At 47.3% G+C, this 23,701-nt stretch overlaps 1 protein-coding gene across 1 annotated transcript in view; it reads left to right on the top strand.

Moving 5' to 3' along the window:
• EYA2 (EYA transcriptional coactivator and phosphatase 2) overlaps window positions 1–23,701 on the top strand; it is a 208,769-nt gene that overhangs the window by 117,004 nt on the left and 68,064 nt on the right. The window contains exons 6-7 of the mRNA XM_054573645.1: window positions 18,533–18,600; window positions 20,684–20,861. Coding sequence (XP_054429620.1) covers window positions 18,533–18,600; window positions 20,684–20,861 — 246 coding nt within the window. The remainder of the gene's footprint in view (window positions 1–18,532; window positions 18,601–20,683; window positions 20,862–23,701) is intronic.

Here is a 23,701-nt window from a genome sequence, read left to right as displayed (position 1 = left end):
CATGATTCCAGACACTTGAGATGCATCAAGGAACAAAATAGACTGAAAAGTCTATTTTTGTGGTAAGGAAGACAGACAAAAGCCAGTGTGGGTGATAGATTAAATAAGTACATTATATTGTAGGGTGGTGAATGATGTAGGGGAAGAACAAAGTAGAATCATCAGGAGGATTGGGGTGTGGCGGTAGGGACAGCAAGTTGCACCTTTCCATCATGTGATCAGGCTGAGTCTTGCTAAGAAGGTGACAGTGAGCATTTGGTTCATTCAGCCACTCTTACGTCAACTCTTGCATTTCTTCCTCAACAAATATTAATTAAGGGGATGCCATGTACCAGATACTGTGCCTGGTGCTTAACTAACAGTCACGCATTTCATCTCACAAATATCTCATGATGTAAGGACTAATATTTCTTCCATTTTGTGAATGAACAAATTAAGTCCCAGAGAGGCAAAGTGACCTGCCCAGGGTCTCCAACCAGGGAATGGAAGAACCTGGTTCTGAGTAACTCCCAAGTGCACGCTTCTTACCCCTTCAGTGTACTAACAGATAATTCAATGATTGCAGTTGTGATCATTGCTATGGAGAGAGTACAGGGGGCTTTGAAGAACTATAACTGAATTGGCTACTGCTGGGTAACAAACCAACCCAAAACACAGTGGCTGTGTTTAAAATGACAGTATAGTTGTTATTCCTGAGAATTTTGGGGTTCACTGGGCTCGTCAGGGTGGTTTTTCTGCTCTTCTGGGTGATGCCTAGGGCCTCTCTTGCGCCGCATTCAGCTGAGATGTCCAGGAGGGTCATCCTCGCTCAGTCGATAGTTGGTGCTGCCATAGGCTGGGCACCTTGATTCTCCTCCCTGGCCTCTGTTCCTCCAGGTGTCTGGTCAGCTTCCTTTCAGCATGGCAGGTGGGTTCTAAGAAAAAGAAGGTAGAAACTACCAGCTCTCTTAAGGCCTGAGCTTGGAAGTTCCAGAAGAGGACTTCTGCCACATGTTATTGGTCAAAGGAAGTCATAAGGCCAGCGCAGCTTCAAGGAAGGAAGGAGGGAAAGAGGTCTCAGCCCTAGTTGGGAGGACTGGCATTGGATACAGATGCCAGAGGTGTTCCTGGCCACCATACGGGGCAGGGGCAAGGGTAAGTGTATGGTTGTGAGTACACAAAACAGTTTGTTCTTGTGTTATTACTTATTAATTAGTGTATTACTTTCCACACGAACAACTGTAAATCTACTTTTTTTCCCCACCCTGTATTTAAAGGTAGCCTACCACATTCTGTCTTAAAACCTACTTATAAATTTTCAGACTAGCTAGAGTGCAACGTTCCCATGGATTTGTCATTGGAACAAACTTGTCTGGGGCTGCCCCTGTCCTCTTCCCTGCCCCCTTTTCCTTGACATCTACATAAGTAATGGAATTGCTGTCAAAGCAAGAGACCTTTCTCATAAAATTGGCAGGATGCTGTCTTTGAGAGTTTTGTTTGGCTTCAGTGATGTATGAGGACTTGGGAATAGCATGGGGGGTGTGCTCAGCTGCTAAAACAAAGACCAAAATTAACAATGGTTCAACAAGATAGCAGTTTATTTTTCTCTTTTGTAACAGACTGGTGTAAGCAGCTCTGCAGAGTTAGGGACCCAAACCCCTCCTATCTTGTTTTTCCACAATCCCTGGCTGTTGCCCTCATCCACGTGACCCAGGATGGCTCACATCAGACGTAGACCATCCAGAGGGAAGGGGAAGAAAGGGGAAGGGGAGAACCATACCTTCCTTTTAAGAGTGCAAACTACTCACGTGACACTGGTTAGATCTTAGACACTTGGCCATGCCTAACTGCAAGGGAAGTTGGGAAATGTAGTATCTATTCAAGACAGCCATCAGCCCAGCTCAAACATATAAGTTGTGTTACCATGAGATAGAAGAAAAGAACAAATACTGGGGGGAGTGACAGGCTCTGCCACCCATGGCTTATGTGGAAGTACCCAGGGATGAGAGTGACCCTGTTCTCATCTCTGCACAGACCAGTCAGCTACCGGTTGCCCACTGGAATTCCCAGCCCTCTCAGTATCTACGTCCAGCGTGTGAGCTTTGATGGAAGGTTCCTGTTGGGGTGGATTGGGTCCAAGTCCTCCCAGCCAAGTGTGGAGTCACTGCTGATCTGGTTTTTCTGGACTAGTCCTTCCATCTGCTTATAACATGTCACAAAGTGGCTGCAACCATGAACAGCCCAACCCAGGGCCAGTTCTGGGCCAGGCTGGTCACCATAAAATGTGCCACTGCGTAAGTGCAGACTGTTAAGGTGAGTTCAAGAGTTCAGCAGCCTGGTATGTTCCTGATGGAGAAACGGAACAAGCATAGGCTCCTGCTGGAGCTGGCCTGCCACTTATCAGCTGCGCAGCCTTAAATATGTTACTTTTCTGAGCTTCACTTTTCTTACTTTTAAGATGGTGAGGTTAGGGTATAATATCTATTTCCTCCAGGTTGTTGTGAAGACAAAACTTAAATCACTTTGGGGCAACTTGCCTATTTTCTAAAATTTATTTTGTGTATTTCCGAAGACTATGGTTTTTCTCTTTTAGAAACTTAAATGTTATGTTTAATCCCCTTGAATATCCACTTAGACTGTATCCTCCTAGAATTTTGAGGATCCTCAAGGGCAGGGACTGTGTTGTTCTCCATTGTATCCTCAGTGAGTAATTGTAAGGCATGCGTGCATGAATGAGTGAATGAATGAGTGAGTGAGTGAATGAATGAATGAATGAGGTGAGGCTCCCGGCCTGGGGGCAGCAAACACAAATGCCCACAGGAACAGAACAGGTCACGCAAGTGAGCGAAGAGGGACGAGCCTAAGAAAATTGGGTGGCTTCTGCTGTATTTGTCTCTCCCACATTTTTGTTATCGAGACGTGAGTACAGTGTTATGTCCTGTTGCTGTAACAAAACCACACACTTAGTGGCTTAAAAACAACATAAATTCATTACCTTATCGTTTTAGAGGTCAGACTCTAAAATTGAGGTGTCAGCAGGGCTGGGTTCCTTGTGGAGGCTCTTGGGGAGAATCCATTTCCTCTGGTCACTGCCCTCATTACTCGGATTGTGGCCTCATCCTCCGCCTTCAAAGCACATCACTCCAGCTTCTGCTTCCAGGTCACATCTCCTCTCTCATGCAGACCCTCCTACCCCGCTCTTATTAAAACCATTGTGATTACACTGGGCTCACCTGGATAATCCAGGATAACCTCCCCTTCTTGAGATCCTTAATTTAATCTCATCGGAAAAGTCCTTCTTGTCATGTAGGATTTAGACATCTTTGAGGAGCATTATTCAGCCAAACACAGATGCACAGAAACATTTTTTTAACCTTAAGAAAAATATTAGGCCAAGGATTGTAGAATTTTTCCCTAGTGCTAGGGAGGCAATAGGGAGAGTACGGAAGTGTGGCACTTGGAGAGCACACACACCTGTGCTCTAATTGAGTACACACTACTCATTTGTAGTGTATGAGTGCTTGTGAGAAAATAGGCCCAATTCTCCAGAGCTTCCCTCACTTTGCTGTTCAAATATAGCACAAAAGCTGCACTTTTATATAAAATTATTGTTAGTTTTTAAAATATTGTGCAGCGGTTCCCTGGCAGATATCATGAAATGTACCAGATTGATATGCTGACAGAGGATACTGAGTTGCTGTCTCTATTTCACCTCATCTCTCCCAGCAAAAGGGAAATAGCAGAGTGAGAGCACCAAGAAAAATGATGCCAACAGTGGACGGCATTTGTCCTGGCCTTTCTGAGCACTAGATGCAGTTCTCCTCACACTGCACGTGTTCATTCATTTCATTCTCACAGTAACCCTGTCAGGTGGGTGCTGTTTTAATACCCATTTTACAGAGGGAAATATTGAGGCACACAGGGGTTAAGTAACTTGCACAGAGTCATGTAGCCAGTAAGAAGCAAACTCAAACTCTGTCAGTCAGAGTCTGCATTCCCTTTCTTCCTTCCTACCTTCCTTCCTTCCTTCCTTCCTTCCTTCTTTCCTTTTTACTTGTCATGTTAAAAGAAGTTGAGACTTACAGAAAAGTTGCAAAGACAGTGTAGAGAGTTCCCATGCACCCTCTCCCTCCCCCTATGAACATCTTACAGAACCATAACATAGTCATCCAAAACAGGAAATTAACAGTGCTGCAGTGCTTTTACGTGAACGACAGACTTTATTTGAAATTCACGTTTTTTCCACAAACGTCCATTTTCTGTTCCAGGATCCCATCCAGGATCCCACATGGCATTTAGCTGTGGTGACTCTCTAGTCTTCAATCTGGAACAGACCCTCAGTCTTCGGTGACCTTGACACTTTGATGGATACTGGTCAGGCATTTTGTCGAATGGCCCTTAATTTGGGTTTGTCTGATGTTTTCTTGTGATTAGATTGCGGTTGTGCATTTGGGGCCAGGAGACCACACAAGTGATGTCATACCCTCAGTGCATCTTATCAGGGGCTGCATGACATCCGTCTTTCTTATTACCGGGGATGTTAACCTTGACCCGCAGAACCCATGCCCGCTGACCCCTTGGTTTAAATGCTTTCCTTGTGCAGGGTGGGGGGGAATATAAACACAGACTATTGGGCAAAACTCACGGTCAGGCCACGTCTGTCCCTTGGGCTGACCTCATGTATAGAATGTGCTTTGCGAATGCAAACATCCCTCCGAGTTCTGAGACAGCCTTAAAATCACCCACTAGTGATGGTGGGAGTGGGCAAGAATGACACCCAAATTCTGGAACTTTGGAAATAATTTAAGCTACGAAGATTACAAGAGCTGACCAGAGAAGGGGAAATAAATCCAGCCAAGATGAAAGCCAAGGTCCACAGCTGCTCGGACCATCAAATCTTTAAAAGCAACATGAGGTTTTAGGGCAAGGAGTGAATTATGGCTGTTAGGACCAAGGACAAGACGGCTTTGATCTAAAAGTGGGAGACATCTTAAGGGAAGCTGTGGTCTTTGCATAAGTTATCCCCACATCCTCCTGGGGTGCATTAGATGGACCCACTTGGAATTTACAGGTCTGCGGAAGGAACCTTACTCCTAATGGTAAACACTTGGAACAGACAGCTTTGTACGGAGACAGGCGGAGTCGACAGTGGGAGAGAGCAAGCCCAGCATTTCTGCCGGGGCACCTGAGAACAAACGCACCATTTTATGAGGCTCTTTGCCCATGAAGTCGGACAGATGTAGGATTTGTGATCTCATGGGACGTTCGAGGATTGCCGTGGGAGGCCATTCTGGTGAGCACTTGACCTCCCTATTTGAAAAAGTATCAATTTGGAGAAGGTTGTCTTTACTGCCAGGAAACTTTAGACCGGAGGCTGTACTGTGGCTTTTTGGATGGCCACCCTGTCACAAACCAGATGTTGGCCTCTTTGCCCCCTGGCGAGCCCCTGGCCTGCAGCAGACCCTCCCCTCACTGCTTAGGCCTGGCTGCCAGAGATTATAAAGTCCTCTCTGCAGGGCTTCCCCAACGCAGCATAGCCACCGTGCAGGCGGCTGGCACCGCAGAAACGTGATCAAAACAGCCCGGCAGGCGGCCATCAGTTGTAGAGGAACCAGAACCCTGCGCAGCCGGTACGGCAGCAAGGGGTGTGCTGGGAGGGAGAGGGACAAAGGAATTTTTAGCGGGCAAAATCAAACTCCTATGGAAACTGTTAATGAACTTTCCAGTGGGGTGGAAATTCCAGCAGCTGGGAAGTACAAGAACAACGAGATTAAAAAGAACAGGCCCCAGAGCCAGGCAGTCCTGGGTTCGAATCCCAGCTCTGCCACTTGTCATCTCCAAGTTATAAATTACAAGTGGCTTCGCCGGCCTGGGCTTCTATCTCTACTGAAATGCCGAGCCTTCGCCAACCACTTCACCTGTGCCCTGTGTTCCAAACTCCCAGCCTAGGTTGTCTCCAGCCCCTATCACCCCCTAAAAGGCATTACATATTTACATATTTATTCCCCATCATCCACTTCCCACTAGGACACGAGCTCTACTGAGAGTGATCTCCATCTTCTTGGCTGTTGCTGCGTTGTCCTTGGTGCTTAAGACAGACTGGCACATAGTAGGTGCTCAGTAAATAGTGGTGAAATGATCGAAAAGGGATCACAGTAGATGCCCTCTTTGTGCAGTTCTTGTTGGGTGGGGTATGAACTAGGATCACCAAGGTAGAGAATTAGCATAATTCCTGGCACAGAGTACGTGCTCAGTAGTCAGAAACGATCATGGTCAATTCACTGACTTTTTAAATTTATTCATTTAGTAAATAACTATCGAATGTTACGTGCCAGGTACTGTGCTAGAAGCTGAAAATATAGCCAAGAACAAGACAGTTTCTTTCTTTTTTCAAAAATGATTTCCAGAGAGCTGCCTACTCTTCTAGTAATGGCATAAAACAGTGAGCAAAAGACAGAGCCCCTACTCTCATGGAGTTTCTGTTCTAGAGGGAATGAGATAGACAACGAATGTGTATGTAAATACATGAGGTGATTTTAGGGGGTGATAAGTGCTGCCACGTGAAAAAACAAAACCAGCGTCCTGTGTAACGTGTGGCTGGAGTTGGGCGAGGAGTGGCCGGGGACTGTCACATCTGAGCTGAGGCCTGACCGAGAGGCCGCCGGTGCGGGAAGGGCCAGGACCTTCACCTGTGGTCCCCAGTCTGACAACAGCAGCATCACCTGGGAGAATGTTAGAAATCTCAGGTCGCACCCCGAACCTGCAGAACCTGGCCTTTAACAAGGTGTCTAGGTGATTCCAGTGCACGCTGACACTTGAGGGACGCTCGCGAGGCAACAAGAAGGCAGTCCGGGCCGAGAGAGGAGCCACCGCACACATTCGGAGCTGAGGGAGGCGGTGAGGGGTGGGGGTCGGCTTCCTTAGGCTGCTGAGACAAAGCACCACAAACCGGGTAGATTGAAACAACAGAAATGTGCTTGCTGACAGCTTCAGAGGCCGGACGTTCCAAATCAAGTGTTTATAGGGTCAGTTCCTGCTGGAGGCTCTGGGGGAGAGTCCTTCCTGGTCCCTCTCCTGGCTTCTGGTGGTCGCCAGCAGTCCTTGTTGCCCCTTGACTCATAGATTCATCACTCCAGTCTCTGCCTCCGCCTTCGCCTGGCATTCTTCCCTCTGAGCGGGGGGTCCGCATTTCTCTCTTCTTGTAAGAAAATAGATCACTGGATTAGGACCCACCGTAAGCCACTATGACGTCTTCTTCACCTGATTACGTCTGAAAAGACCTTTTTTCCAAGTAAGGTAACGTTCACTGAGGGCTAGGACTTAGAATATATCTTTTTCAGGGACACAGTTTAACTCACAACAGGGTGGAAAAGTGGGGCTCAGTGCGACAGGCCATACCAGTCCTGTGGACACGGGCAGGAGTTAGAAATGCAGGGTGGAACCAGAGCGGCTCTTACGGATGTGAGAAAGGGCTGGGGGTGGCTAAGAGGATAGTGGAATTGAACCGGAGTCAAGACAGATGCAGGAAAATCAATGAGGAGACTCTGCAGCCCCCAAGCCAAGAGATGATGGAGGCATGAAGGTGGAGACGGTGGTGGAGGAGATGGGGGAAAGTGGATAGACTTGCAGGGTATTGAAGTGGCCCTACTCACAAAAATTGGCGATGATACTTAGATCTATGAGAGGGGGAGGAGCATCAAGGATAATGATTCCATCATCCATCTACTCTTTCATCAGACATTTTTGGCACATCTGATCAGTGAAAAATGGGTTTGTTAGCACTTTTGTGAGGTTGGCAGTTATGTAAATATGCAAGGGCCCTTGTGGTGGCCAAGGGGCTGCAGCAGCTCCAGCCTCTTTACCAAACAACGTCTGCAGATTCTCTTTTATTTGGACCTGCTTCGTGCAGATGCGCACCCCTAAAGCCCTCATGGTGGTCAGGGGGATGTGATGCACTGATGGTCCAGGTCACATCACTCCATTCCTGCCACATTTCCACCGGGACAGGGTGTAACCTCGCTGCTTTCCCTGGGCACTGTATCAGGGAACTCTCACCAGTATCTATAATTTGTCTCAGAAAGTCTGAGCTTTATGGGTGGCCACTCCCAAGAACTCCTCTAGAGGAGATCCTTGGCAGTAACAATAATGCATTTGGTCTTGGGATCCCCTGGGGCCCGCTGATCTGTTTCCGCTGCACTGAGTCAAGAAGTCACACAGTCAGTCCTTCCCCATGTTGTTTCAGATCATGTCCCTCCCCTGCTGAAGTCTCTAACTGGGGCTTCCCATTGCGGTCAGCAACAAGTACCAGTGCCCTGCTGTGACTCCCCACTGCCAAGCCCGGCATGATTCAGCCCCTGAAGTCTTCTCTGACCTCGTTGTGGGTACTGCCCTTCCCTACCTTCTCTCCCTTTCATTCACACTGGGTTTCTGTCTATTCCTCCCACCCCAAGGCCTTTGCATTTTCCTGTTTCCCCCAGCCTGGAATGCTCTTTCCCCAGACCCTCATGTGGCTGGCTCCGTCCCATCCATTTAACTTCTGCTCCACTGCCACCTCCTCTAAGAGACCCTCCAGCTTCATCAATCCTCTGCACCACTGAAATGAACACATGGCAGCCTTTAGTCTCATGTGTGCTCAGAGCAGCCTCTCAGTTCTGCACCTGGCCCTCTTCCACCCAGCTCTGCCTGCTGGACACCTTTCCGCGCCGGCACCTGTGGGCGCGCACATGACGGCTGTCTCCCCCGCAGCATCGTTGCCCTCCACGGCCCCCTTCTCCCCCTCGCTGCCCCGGCGTCATCCTGACTCGTGTGGCGCAGACCCAGTGACAGGGCAGCCTGCCTGAAATGGCATTCTCAGGAATGCAGATTGTTTTATTACCAGTTAAATATGCTTTATGCTACCTGTGAATGAGGCCATTGTGACATTTAGCAACTGATTTGATTAAACACAGATGTGGGCTGGACTCCACGTGGAGCAAAGATGCAGGACGGCTCTAGGTGCTTGTTTGGATTGTTAAGATGGCAAAAGGGACTGGACGACTCAGTATCGGCCAGACGGATGTGGACGCCCGTCTTCCTGGCATATGGACCATTTGGCACTGTTGTTTTCAAAGCTGAGAGATCGATCTGGGTCCCCAAAACCCTTTTGGTTTCATTCGGGATCGGCTGTTTGGCCCTATCCAAATTGTTGTGTTGTTTTTTTTTTAACCTTCCCTGGATATTTTCATTCCCATAAATATAAAAAAGAAAAAAGGTGAGCCGATGAAATACGAGCATGGTTGACATCTCCCGTGGTGATTACTGACACACGCCGAGTAAGGGTCCCACCTGCCCTTTACGGAGCGCTCGCTCCGGGCTGGGCCTGCCCCTTCTACGCGCATCTCACAGAAGCCTCCCAATAAACCAAATAAATAAACTACGCTTGGTTCCGCTTTACAGATGGGAACACTGAGGCTTAGAAATTTCAGCCACTTGTCTAGAGTCGCCAGGGCAAATAATCAACGATGTCTGGATTCTCCGCTGTCTTCCACCCCCTTCCAGGCCCTGAAATCCAAGAAGACAGAGGCCCCAGCACTTTCTCAAGGTAGAAATCTCAGCACAGGCTAGGCACCTGGCAGAGATGTAGTGAATAAATAAGAGAACGCCTGAATGAATGAATAGCAGGCCAAGGGTGGGTCGCGGCATGGGCTTCCCCACTTTGCATTCTGGATAAAGAAAAACAGAAAAAGTGACCCATAAAGATCTGCAACTTGTCCCATTCTGGAACCTGGGCAGTGGTTGGGGTGCGTGAGTGGGTGGTTCCCCAACAGGCCCACCTCTCTCCCTACTGTGGCTTTTTCTTTTTATACATTAACTGCTGACTTCCTTTTATATCAGCTCTTTTTATATCACCCCCCCCCCAGTGACATAGCCAGACGTTTTTCACTCGCAGTTCCAGCATGTTGTAAACAATTTTATTTTAATATTGGCATCAGTAGGACTTAATTAGGGGGACTGAATACACGTGTTTGAGCGTCACTGTGGACCTGGTACGGCAGGTTCCCTTGCTGTGGGGAAGGAAATCGGCAGATGGATGCCAAGCAGGTAACATGGAGGAGGGGCTGCTTGTTCATCGAGATTATCTGTAAGGCTCTCTTTGTACTGCCTGGGGTGGTATGTCAGAACCCTGGATGCCAGTGAAATCAGGTTGACCTGAAAACACAGAGGCAGGCTGTGACCTGTGCTACTTCCCACGGCTGCTTGGAGGGCAGGGCCGCCCGCTGGCTGGGAGCCTGGGCCTCGGAGTCAGGGTGACCGGGGCCTGAACCCTGGCTCTGTCACTTCCTAATGGAACCTGCTTCCTAGGGCTGTGGTGGAAATTAAACGAGATAAAGCGTGTAAAGCGACAAGTCCTGGGGAGGGGCGGGGGTAATAAGTGCTCAACAAATGGGGGCTGTTACTATTTGTCCTACTGCTAACGGCAGCAACAGAGGCTTCCAGGGGCTTGGATGAAGTGAAAGCTGGGCGTGGGCTGGGAAAGGGAGAGATTTTCAGGGTGGCTCTCACTGTCTCCTTGCAAGGAGGAGGAAGTCCAGGAGGCCACAAGCCCAAGGATGATGGACGTGCAGAGTCCCGAGTAAGCAGAGAAATGTAAATTAAAGACAACAGATGAGCTCTCATGGTAGGAGAGGAGGAATCAGCAAGACCGATTATGCCAACTGTTGGGGGAGGGGGGAACGTGCGAACATGGGAACTGTCGGCACCGGAGGCGGGAGCCTGCACCTGGCCGCCGCGCCAAGAGCTCTCCCAGACCTTAGGGTCTGTACAACCTCAGGACCAGCAGCCCCACCGGGAACACGTCCTGAGGAAACTTACAGGCCCACAAAGCAGCCGTATGGCGGTGGGGAAAGGAAGGATCCCAGGTGATCTCTGGACCAGAGAGCAGGAGGTGGAGAGGCCGTCAAGGGAGGCGGGGGCAGGGGTGGGGGTGGGCGTTCTCAGAGCAGTACGGGCTGAGGACATCCTGCTGGGTGAAAAAAACCGAAGAAGCCACATGAAATGTAGCACACAGAGTTTACAGAAATGAAGCGTCTACCCACAGAACGCTAGTGCCCTCTTTGCCAAGAACACATACAAACAAAAGGATATGCACAGATGCTAGAATTCTCACCTATGGAGAAGGGGAGGAAATAAATAGGAAAAGAGGGGTCTTGGGTGGACTAATGAGGAGATGTGCCTGTGAACTTGAATTAACTCACCATGAGCACCCAACATGCACATTATTCTGCACCAGTAGCACATGTTTTGCAGAATAACAAAAGGGGACAATGGGCTGCCATCACAGGTGCCGGCTGCTGCTGGAGGCACAATCCAGACACATAAAGAATAATTCTGTCTCTTGCATAAAATGTGTAAATCTCAATCTGCAAACCCAAGGGGGTAAAAGATAGAACCAACTTTATTTTTGGCATTTCAACGTACTTTCTATTTTGAGCCACACTTCCCCTGGGCTGGTGGGAAAGTTCCATCTTAGCGTTTGGGGGCTTTCACCAAAGTTTAGAATTTTGGCCGTGGATCTGGAATCCTACTCAGTGCCAGTGTGCCGTGGTGTTGGGGGCTCACCTGGTCCTCTGTCTGTATTTGGGACCCTGGCTGCTGCTGTGTCCCCCACTCTCTTGGTCCTTGAGGCCCCTTCCAGTCTGGGGCTCTCTGCTGCTCTGTCTGCCACATGGTACGCACAGGAGTCTTTGGCTGTTCTGCCTACTAGCCCAGAGGTCACCAACTAGAAATCCACAGGCCACATCTACCCTGTGAACATAGTTTTGTCTTTGGTTTGTCCAACTATTTTGCATTTGTTGCCCCCATTCAAAAACTGGGAAATTTTATATACAAATCCAAATGTTTGATTTCTCTTGAAAAGTCAGAGGCCCTGGCTACATTGGACTCACACTTCTGGGTGACAGAGGTTGGCTGGAGCTGAGGAGCATTGTATCAGTTAGGAATGGTGTTGGCTGCAAGTAACAAAAAGCCCAGCTAACATGGGCTTAACCATAATGACATTTATTGTGTATTTAGCAACAAGTCTGGACCCCAGGGTTGATTTGGCAGCTCAGTTATATCTTCAAGGACCAGGTTCTTTTCAGCCTTTCACTCCTTCAGCTTCAGCATTTATTTTCTACTTGTGACCTCATGTCCCAAAATGGCTGCTGTAACTCCAGGCATTACATCCTAACATAATCTAGGGGCGGAGCTGGCAGAGGAATAAAAGAAAAATGTTTCCCAGAAGCCCCCTTGGCCAGAACTAGAGTACATGGCCATCCTGGAGCTGTGAAAGGAAACTGGGGGAAGCAAAGAAAGAAGCTAGCAGGAGAGAAGGGAATTGGGAATGCCAAATCATGTCTGCTACAGACTGCCACCCTGTTAGATAGAAACTGTGTATCCCAGTTTGCCACAATGTTCACCATCCCCTCTGGTTCCCCACCACTGAAGCTGTGTGTCAGCTGCCATTTATCATTGTGGCTATGCTCCTTCCGTCCCCTGCTGGGCCGATCAGATTTTGAGCTCTGCCCATCTTAGCACACACAGCCACTTCCGATCTGGGGGGGTCTTGCTGTTTTCTCAGCAGCTGTGTGTGGGCACAGACAATAGGATCCCTCTGCCCAGGACCACATGCTCACCCTCATTCTCAACCTACTCCCTTCCCTCCCCTCCTGCCCTACCGCATTTCTGGAGCCGGGAGAATTCCTCCCAGCGTATCTGTCTTACCCAGCCAGTAGCCTGCATCAGTCCAATTCTTAGTCGGCCCAACAACAGAGGTCAGTCCCCACACTTACCGGCCTGCGATACCTAAACACGGAACCAAGAGTTAGAGTGAGAAACTTGCACGGCAATGAGCTATTGCCCCAACATCCAAGCACGCGATCAAGGACGCGTCTCAGCACAGGGCACGCAGCCCAGGTCGGGAGCTGTCCCATCACACAGTGTGCTGTGAACCCGCATCTTCATCCCCAAAGAGCTAAGGGTTTAAAAACTAATCTTTCATAGAGAGTTTGAGAAATGTTAGCCCGTTCCTTAAGTCCTCCCAGACCCTGGGACCTCAACTTTGGAACCCAAGAGCCGGGTGACTCATTTCCGCTATTCCTTCTGCCCACCCGGGCGCCCCGGCTCAGGGCCCGTGACCCTGGCGTGGCTGTGGGAGGAGAAGTCCCAGTGTTTATCAAAACATTGCCCGGACACGCTTGCCTTCCTCCCCTCACCCCACACCCACTTTCCACCCTCACCTGCGATGACGTGGTCGGGAGTCCGTGGTGGAGGAAGGGGGGTGAAAGCAAACCGTCCGCCTGGGCCCCGCCACCATGGGGGCGCATTCTCAGCAGGGACGTGAGGAGAAACGTCCCCACAGTGCTCCCCGCCTCCGCGTTTCCTGTCGTGTGTCCCCGGTCAACATACCCATATGCGTGTGGTGGTTCAGCCCACCCCGCAAAACCTGCCCTGGAATTTGGCAGGCGCTCCAGTGCCCTCCTGATGGCACACCTGGTGCCAGGCTCACAGACACTCCCTCTGGTGGGCGGCCGCTCTTTTCTGCACTGAGGTCCAGTCCTCAGATATCATTGCAGTGACACTGAGGAGAGGATAAATCGATTCCCAGCCGGGGCCACTGTCTGTGGAGATGGCACGGCCGCGCCACGTCTGGGTGGGTTTCCTCCCGGGACTCCGATGTCCTCCCGCATCCCGCGGATGCGCACACGAGGCGAACTGGCCCGTGTGCACTGTCCCCGTGGGAGTGAGCGTGTGGTGCGCCCGGAGAGGGAAGGGTGCCCTGTCCTGCGTGGGTCCCGCTGTGCACCCTGGGCTGCCGGGGTCGGCTCCAGCCGCCCGACCCTGAAATGGAACAAGTGGGTTGGAAAAGAATTCTCTTACTTGTCATTTATTCATCTTTCTTAATTGTGCATATAGCTCATACTTATTTTAATGTTTAGTATTAGAAGTGTTTGGGGTCTTTATTTAGAAGTTTGGTGATGTTCCTGGGACCAGAAATAGGTCATAGGAACCTAACTCTTGTTTCTATCAATCAGCCTGCTGTTTCTCCCAATCAGCCTGTGGTCAGATTGGTTTCGTTATGCGTTGTTTCGCTTAAAGTCGCAGTCTTTGGCTCGATGCTGTCGGACAGGCGGTGGGACTTTTCTGACACGAATTTCTGCAAACTGAGTAACAAAATCCACCCTGGAGGGTGGACAGCAACACCAAACTAGTCATACACATCACAGCCTCCGGGGACGAGCAGGTCTTTCCTGATACCACCGGCCACCTGCTGGCGCTACGCCCTCCAGGACTTGGCACACTCACTGGCGAAGGAGCAGGGTCCCTCCTTAACTTAGTGTAAAATACAGTAAAAATGAATCACTTGAACGTGCGCTCAGTAGGAGAAATGTCACCCAAAAAGGGCAAAAAATGGTTCTGGGAGGGGGTCAAACATATCTTACTCTTTTTCTATGTCAAGCAGAAATATGCACAAATACCTGAACAAATATACAGTATATCTGTCATATTAAAATTTCACAGGGGGAGGGGTGATTAGTAGAAAAATGTCAAAAAGACAGAGGGAGAGAGGGCCGCATTCCAGGGGAGAGGGAGGACCCACCCCTGACCTTTAAGGGTACAACAAGGAAGTTGCACACATTAATCCCTCTATCCTTTCTTTTAAAGATTTTATTCATTTTTAGAGAGGAGGAAGGGAGGGAGAAAGAGAGGGAAAGAAACAGTGTGTGAAAGAAACATCCATCAGCTGCCTCTTGCACACCCCCCAACCCCAGGACCTGGCCTGCAACCCAAGCATATGCTTTGACCAGGAATCGAACCAGCGACCTTTCTGCTTGCAGGACAACGCCCAACCCACTGAGCCACACCAGTCAGGGCAATTCCTCTATCCTTATCTAGAACTCTTCACATGGCCACACCAGCGAAAAGGGAAGCCTGGAGATGTGCTGCTTATTCAAATCAGCCATGTGCTCAGCTTAAAAGCAGAGATTCTGTTGATGTGAGAGAAAAGGGGTGAGTGAATATTGGGAGGCCCCTAGCAGGGCCTGCCACCATCACCTGAAAAGAGGATCTGTCCCTCCCTCTGTCTCTGCCTTCGCCAGCCCTCAGTAGGCACTCCACCAGCCAGCCAGAGGGAAGAAGTCAGTGTTCAGCATTCCAGCTCAAGGCGCGTCCTTTTACAGAACCCTCCGGAGACTGCATAGTGGCACAAGATTTTTGGGCCACGTGCCCTCTTCCTCCTGCGTCCTCTGTGACAGGGGACAGCTCTCCCTCTGCAGGGGCCCTGTGACTGCCCTCAGCAAAAGCAGTTTGTTCAGCTGTCCATTCTTCAGATTCTCCCAGGTCACAAAATGAAAACAAACAAGAGGTGTTTTGGACAAAGAGTCCCAAGGGGCTTTGTTTCCAAACCTGCCCTCAGGCATCATTTAGAAGGTTGACACAAAAGAAAAGAGAAATCAGGTGAGAAAACACTACATCCCAGAGACTTCCCAAGGCAGGTGTGTTCCTAAGTTTTGGCAAGTAGGATTGCCATGGTAACCAGGACCCCAAAAATAACCTTGAATGAAATAGGCTGGCCTAAGCCTTCCGCCAGATGTGTCTGGGCAGGCCTTTGTGGACAGAATGGGATTCCAGCATGCCGCGCTGCTGTGGACGGATTCTTGGGCTCTGGGCCTCCGACAAGCTCCCCCGTGTCGTGGAGCTCAGGAGAGGGCGCCCAGGGGTGGCCGTGTTTCTGTCTCACTGTCTTTATCTGGCTAATTCCTGCTCATCCTTCAGAAATAGTTTGGATGGCATTTCCTCTAGGAAGCCTTCCCCGGCTCCGCCCCCTCCCACCCCCAACAAGTGGGCATTACAGAGCCCTTCCCTGTGCCCCCCCAACTTCCCGTGAAAGCACTTCCTGGCGGCTTCTCCCCTGACCTCCCAGGGCCCAGCGCACACCCCTGTTGCCCCCACACGTGGATATAGTTTCTTTTGTAGATTTGCCTTTGGAACCATTTCAATATTTAATACAATTACAAAACACATTTGAAAAAGTCATTCCAAAAATTTGACAGCAAAGTGTTATGAACCTAGTTGTACATTGAGTCAGTGGCATTACTACACCGAGAGGAGACTTAATTTAGCCGTATTTTTATGCTCGTCCTTTGTTTTCTTTCTTCTTGATGTTTCAAGATTCCTTTTATTTATAAATCTCTTGTTTCAAGAACTTTCTGTACCCATTCTTTTAGGGTAGACTTGCTGCAACAGGTTTTTAGTTTCCCTTCATCTGAGAATGTCTTGATTTTCTATTCATTCCTGAAGGATATTTTCTCTGGATGTAAAAATCTGAGTTGACATACTTAAAAAATGTTGTACCACTTCCTTCTGGCCAATAGAAATTGACAAGCTTATTCTAAAATTAACATGTAAATGTCAAATTTATACATAGAGGCCAAAACAATCTTGAAAAATAGGGACAAAGTTGGAGAACATACACTACCTGATTTCAAAACACTGTAAAGCTATAGTAATCAAGACAGGATGAAATTGGTATAAGATAGATACAGCAGATAGCTAGAGAGAACCAGAAGAGAATCCAAAAATAAACTCTCACACTTAATGTCAATTAATTTTTAGCAGAGGTGCCAAGTAATTCAGTGGAAGAAAGAATAAAGTTTTCACAGTGGTGCTGGAACAACTGCCTATCCATATGCCAAAAGGTTAATTTAGACCCTCACCTCATATCATACACAGAAATTAATTACATTAAATCATGCTCAAATGTAAGAGCTAAAACTATAAAAGTTTTAGAAGGAAACATGAGAAAGAATTTTAATGACCTTGTGTTAGGCAGCAAAAACAAGATCTATAAAAGAAAAAAATCATAACTTAAAAACTTTTGTTCTTCAAAAGACACCATTGAGAAAATGAAAAGACAAGCTGCAGACCAGGAGATTGTACTTTCAAATCACATATGTGGCAAAGAACTTGTACCCAGAATATATAAGGAATTCTTGCAGCTCAGTAACGAAAATAAAACTAACTTTTTTAAGGGGTAAAAGATTTGAAAAGATCTTTATCACAGATATATGAATAGCTCATAAACATAAAAAGATGCCCAACACAGTTAGCCATTAGAGAAATGCTATTTTAAACCGCAATGCGATGCCACTCCGCGCCTACTAAATAGCTCTCATAAGAAAGGCTGAGCAACGGAAGTGCTGAGGAAACTGGAACTCCCGTACGTTGCTAGTGGGAAGGCAACACGGGCAAAATGGCCCAGCTACTTTGGGAGATAGTTTGGCCCGTTCTTAAAAAATGAAACATACTCTTATCACCTGACTCCACAGTGCTACTCCCAGGGATCTGCCCAAGAGAAATGGAAACATATCCACACAAGGACATGTATGCAAATGTTCGCAGCAGCATTAATCCATAATAACCAAACATTAGATGTGGTACATCCATACCGTGGAATACCATTCAGCAAAGAACTCCTGATACCCAGTAAGACACGGATGAGCTTCGAAAGCATTATGCACAGCAAAAGAGGCCAGGTACAAGGGCATGTGTATGATCCCAGTTCCATGAAATTTCTAGAAAAGGCAAAACTCTAGAATCAGTAACAGATTAGTGGCTGCCTGAGGCTGGAGATGAGAGTGGGGATTGACTGAAGTAAGCGCAAGGGAACTCTAGGGGTGATGGAAATGTTTTAAAAATGCATCATAGTGACATCAGTTTTTTACTTTAAAAGTCATTCAACTGACACTTAGAATGGGGGAATTTTACAGCATATAAAAGACACCCAAGCAAAAATAAATAAATAAATAAAGCAGCATTCTTTGCAATAGCCAAAAGGCAGAATCAACCCAAGTGCCCATCAATGGATGAAGGGATAAACAAAATATGGCGTATACATATAATGGAATATTATTTAGCCAGGAGAAGGAAATTCGGACAAGTGTCATAACATGGAAGAAACTTGAAGATGTTATGCTAAATGAAATAAGCCATCACAGAAGGACAAATACTGTATGATTCCACTTACCTGAAGTACCCAAAGTAGTCAGATTCATAGAGACAGCGTAGAAGTGTGGGTGCCGGGGCTCAGGGCAGGGGACACGGGAGTTTTGTTTAATGGGTCAGCAGTTCTAGCTTTGTAAGATGTAAAAAGCTCTGGGGATGGACAGAGGCAATGGTTGCACCGTGAAGTGAATGTACTGAACACCACTGAACCGTACACCTAAACAAAACAGAATGGTAAATCTTACGTACATTTTCCGCAATTTTTTAAAAGCATAATTATCTATGACCAGAAACTATGTTGTATACACAATCTCATTTACTTCTCACCACTATTCTTCAAGGAGATATTGTTTATTTTATTCATTCATTGAAAGAACTGAGGTGCAGAGAGATTTGATAACCTGCGAAGGTCACAGGTTCTATCCCAACCTGCCAGACCTCAAAGACCCCACCCGTCTGCTGCATCCTGCTCCCGCACGACCCCCTCTGATTGTAAGCAACCTCACCTGACCCGCTGCCCCTTTTCCCACAGGCACGGCGGGGATCTATCAAGGAGCAAATGGACTGACCAGCGCGGCCGGATTCGGAAGTGTGCACCAGGTAGGCCCGCCAGTTGTTGTCGCAGTTCTTCCTTAAAGAGTCCCCTTAAATCGGGGCACCCAGAATGTGTCCTCCTGCCCACGCCCCCCACCAGAAATCCAGTCTCTTGTTCCCCGAGTTTGGATACTACAGGGAGATCGTGTAAAGGGCCCTTGGAAAGATACAGTGTAGAGGCAGAGAAATTGGAACTCCTAGAAGATGACAGAGGCGATATTGACCTGAGACCAAGACCCCCACTAACTTGTCGAATCTAGAATATATGAATGCAAGTGTGTGTGCCCTTTTGCAGACTGTGAGCTCCTCAAGGGTAAAAGTCTATCTTCTTCGCCTCTGTATCCCAGTGTGGAGCACCCAGCACACAGTGGGGGCTTTGTTAATTCTAGTTAAATCGAACTAAGTCAACATTGTAAAGGTGAATGCTGGCTCATAGTTTGATTCTCTTGGTTTCACTGAGAGAGTGAATTAAGAATTAACCTGCTGAAGATGTACCGGAACTCTGCTACCTGTGCACCTTTGCTCTCAGTCTAAAATTAGTTCAAAACCAAAGATTAACATCCTTTCAAGCTAGTGTTAAAAGTAACCAAGGTAGCCCTGGCTGGGTAGCTCAGTTGGTTGGAGCATCATCCCATATACCAAAAGGCTGCGGGTTCAGTTTGTGGACAGGGCACATACCTAGGTTGCAGGTTCGATCCCTGCTCGAGGTGCATACGGGAGGCAGCCAACCAATGTTTCTTACATCAGTGTTTCTCTCTCTCTCTCTCTCTCTCTCTCTGCCCCCCCATCCCCCCCCATCCTGACCCTTCCTCTCCCTCTAAAATCAATAAACAACCTCAAGTGAGGGTTAAAAAAATAAAAATGAAAGAACTACCCAAGGTAGATGGGCTTTAGGAATATTTAACATATTTAAAAATGAGGGATGCACTATTTCTTCAGTGAGCTGAAGAATGTAAATAGCTTAAATCTTGGAATACATGAAATACTGTTTTTTACCTTTTTGTATTATTTTCAGTATACTGTATACAGATAAAATACTCATAAATACAGGTGTACTATTTAAGGCATGGTTCTTTACTCTGGGTGTTGGTTGACTTCACCATGGGAGCTTGCCAAAAACGCAGACGGCCTAAGTGCCACCCCCAGAAGTTCTGAGGCAGCAGGTCCATGGTGGGCCCAAGAAGCTGAACTTCCCCTGCGTTCCTCGCAGGGCTGAGAAGCTCTGGTTCATGGTAATGATGAAGCAGAATGTTTAAAACAATGACTGCTGAGGGAGAGTTGGAATATCTGGATGGTTTAAGCAAAGCCTGATGAAAAAGGACTGGCATTCTTTGATTTGATCTCCAAAACGCCCTCATGGAAGATTCTAGATCCCTAATACCATGCAGGTACACCCCCTATGGACCTAAAATGTCGCCTAGTCTCCTTGGTATGTGAGTGTGGAGTCTTTATTATTCATTCATTTGTTAATTAATATCCAAGTGTTTATTGAGTGCCTGCAGGAGCCTGTCACTGTGCCAGGCCAGGGATACCGCAATGAGCAAGAAGGATGCTGTTGGGCCACACCTCTGTCCCTCAGGGGCACCCACTGACCTCCAGTGGCCAGTATCTGCATCCCGGGGCCCAAGAGTGTTTTCTAGAACCAGTCCTAGGGCAGGCGGGAAGAGCCAGGGAATTGAAACCCCATAGGAGCAGCTCGCATAGCCTGCCTTGAGCTGGCACAGGAACAGCCCAGCTTCCTCGCTCCCTGGAGAGACCCTTTTGAGATGTGTATTGTACACCATCCCAGCGTTTCTCCGGGAGATATCACTCCAGTCCCCGCCTAAAAGCCCCTGGATTGGCTGCTTTCCCCTCTTCGCTACTTCACTTCTCTACTCCTCAAATGGTATCTCTTTCATCCCCCATCCTTCTCCTAGGGTCTGCTTCTGGGGCAAGTCCCTGCCCTCAAGTAGCATTTGTTGTAATGGGTGGCAGAGAGAATAGACCCATCCCATGAGGCCCCTCGCCTTCGTCAGCCTGTGACCGGCCCACGGGGGACCCAAGTCCCGACCCACTTCCTCACTCACCTCCTGTGCGTTTCCCTTTGCAGGACTACCCTTCCTACCCCAGCTTCCCTCAGAGCCAGTACTCCCAGTATTACAGCTCCTCGTACAACCCGCCTTACGTCCCGGCCAGCAGCATCTGCCCCTCCCCCATCTCCACGTCCACCTACGTCCTCCAGGATACGTCGCACAGCGTCCCCAACCAGAGTTCTGAGTCACTTGCGGGTAGGTACAGTCACTGTCACATGGTCGTTCATGGCTGTGGCCTGCGCTCTTACAGGAAGGAGGGACCAGATGTAGGTCCCAATTTTAATGAACTGGTCACCCAAGGGCTAAATCCAGCCTTCAGATGTATTTTGTTGGCTTTTCTCTCTGTGCGTGTATGTGTGGCGTATATTTAATTGCACCATATTTAAAAGTCAATTTTTTACCTAAAAATTCTAATTTTAACCTATGAAACCCACCGAGATGACGAGCGCCACTTAGGAAAGGCCATATCCTGGCCCCTTGGTGATGTGTATCCCCCTGTGCAGCCAACTCATCAGCTGGTGGGTTCATTCGCTCCGCAAGCCTTCTATGCACATGGCTTCTCCTCCATGAGATGGTTTGGGTGTATCGACATTAAATGACATGACAGCAATAAATTAGAACATCCAAACAGAAAGAAATATTACTGGCTTTTTTTTTTTAATGCCTTAAACCTACTGATGTTACAGAACTCCGTAGAAGCTAAGCTAGCATGATGGTGTGTGGACATTGATTCAATAAATATTAATTGGTTGATGGTTAGAAAAAGAATAGTGAAGACCTACCTCTTTGGTTCCTATTGTTTTTGGTGCGGTTGTTGCTTTTAGCCCTTGTATTTTTTCTCCCTGGGGGTGAATTAATTGTCCTCCAATTGGTGATAAAGGGAGACGATGTGGCCAAGCACTGTTAAGTCAACTTTTGAGGAAATTTAGGGCTTGAGCATTGATTTTGGTCACTGTGATCTCATTGTAGAGTATTTAATGAATGTATCATATCTATTTAACCATTTCCAAATTGCTTTCTTTGAAGGGTATGAAATTTAACAAAATTTTTTTTGTCATAATCCTGAAGTGTCTTGGACCATCCAGCTTTTCAGAATGTGACCTCCCCAAACTGGGTTCAGAAAGGATATAAAATTAAGAAATCAATCAAGTGCCTGTCTACCTGTAACTTGATGATGAACTGAATTCCAAAGGCTGACTTCACAGGAATTTGGGTTATGTGGGAAGGTCGCTTTTGTTCCTCATCAGGAGCAAACATAAAGGCTCCTTGTGTCTCTGATATTTTTCTTGTTGTTTCCCCTCTTCTTCATTTATTCCTGGGTCTAAGGTTCAGTGATAAGTGGTTGAGATGGTTTTTATTGTGTGTCTAACAATGCTCACGTAAAATCTAATGACAAATAATCATCAGCTATGGCCAAGATCTCTTGTCCCCTGTCCCCAGCATTTGTTGTAAAGGAAGAGCACATGCACACAGGCACACACACTCACACACGCTCTTAAAATTTCCCATAAAAGCTCCACTTTTGAAATTATCCAAGATCTCCTTGAGTGGTTGGTTCCAAACCCCAGCAGCTCAAGAGGCTGATGTTAGACGGCCAGCTCACGCTCGCTCTGCATCACCTGACGGTCCCCCCCGGCCCCCGCCCCCAGCCCCACCACAGGGCAGCCTGCATGGACGTGCATTAACAGTTACTCGAAGCCCCAACAATTTGCAGATGATTGCAGGGCAATTTGCTGATGTAGAGGGCGAAACCTGAACATCTGACGTTCCTCAAGAGAAAAGACAAATCAGTAGTGGTGGCTTAAAAACTTTTTTCTTTTAAAATTTGTAAGTATGATACAAATTATCTAAAAAGAAGTTGGAGGGTGTTTTTTTTTAAACTTCTTAGATCATTTCCTTTAGTCAATAGAAGGAGAAACTTTTTTAAAAATCTCTGAAGAAGAAACTTGGAAGGCTCTTCTGTGCAGTTTGGCAACCTCTAACAAAATTTAAAATGCTTGTACTCTTTAACCCAATTTTTCTACGTGTAGGAATTTATTCTAAAAATAAATTCCCCCATAGGTCCAATCACTTAAGTAAAAAGAATATTTATTGCAGCAGCATCACAGCAAAAGCCTGGAGATAACCTGAAGATCCATTAACAGGAGTTGGGTTAAATAATTTAGAGTGTATCCACCAGTGACATACTATACGTCTGTTAAAAAGAGTAAACTAGATATATCTACACTAATATGGGTCTCTCATTGAGTGATTATTAGAGATGGAAAAAAAAAGGTATAGAACAATGGGTATAATATGACCATGTTGTTTGGGTTTTTTTTTTAAGTATAGTTTGAAGCCCATATTTCCAAGAAGTTTCTGGAAGGATTAAAAAGCAATGGTTAACATTTTCTCTGGGGAGGGAACTAGAGTGGAAAGAAAAAATTAGCTATAAGAGACAGGCTATAGTCCACTTCATTCAACAACAACAAAAGACTTTTTTTTTTAAAGAACACAGGAGACATTTACCAACATAGACATATTCTGGGCCTTAAATCAAGTTTCATTATTTTCAAAGGATTCAAGTCCTAAAAATAATGTTCTCTGAAAACAGTAGAATGAAATTAGAAATAAATAACAGAAATGTTCTTGGAAGATTCCCAAATATTTGGGAGCTAAATAACACACTTTTAATAGCCCTTGTGTGATGGGTAATTTTGTGGGTCCACCTGACCGGGTCAAGGGATGGCCGCAAGGCTGGTAAAACGTCATTTCTGGGTGTGTCTGTGAGGGAGTCTCTAGAAGGGATGAGCACTTGGATCCGTAGGCTGAGTTAAAAAGGTCACTGTCACTGCTGTGGGTGGTCATCATCTAATCCATTGAAGGCCCGTAGAAAACTGAGAGGCAGAAGAAGGGCTATCTCACTTGCTTCTTGAGGTAGGATGTCCATCTTTCCCTGACCTCAGACACGAGGGCTCTTGGTTTTCTGGCCTTTGGACTCCAGAACTGACATCAGTGACCAGCCAGGTCTCAGATCTTCAGCCTCTGACTGGGAG

Source organism: Pteronotus mesoamericanus, unplaced genomic scaffold (genome assembly GCF_021234165.1).
Source record: "Pteronotus mesoamericanus isolate MK-2021 breed Mesoamerican mustached bat unplaced genomic scaffold, CSHL_Meso_final contig_25, whole genome shotgun sequence".
In the NCBI taxonomy this organism is placed as follows: domain Eukaryota; kingdom Metazoa; phylum Chordata; class Mammalia; order Chiroptera; family Mormoopidae; genus Pteronotus; species Pteronotus mesoamericanus.
Note: the sequence above shows the minus strand (reverse complement) of the source record. Positions and strands in the feature narration are given on the sequence as shown.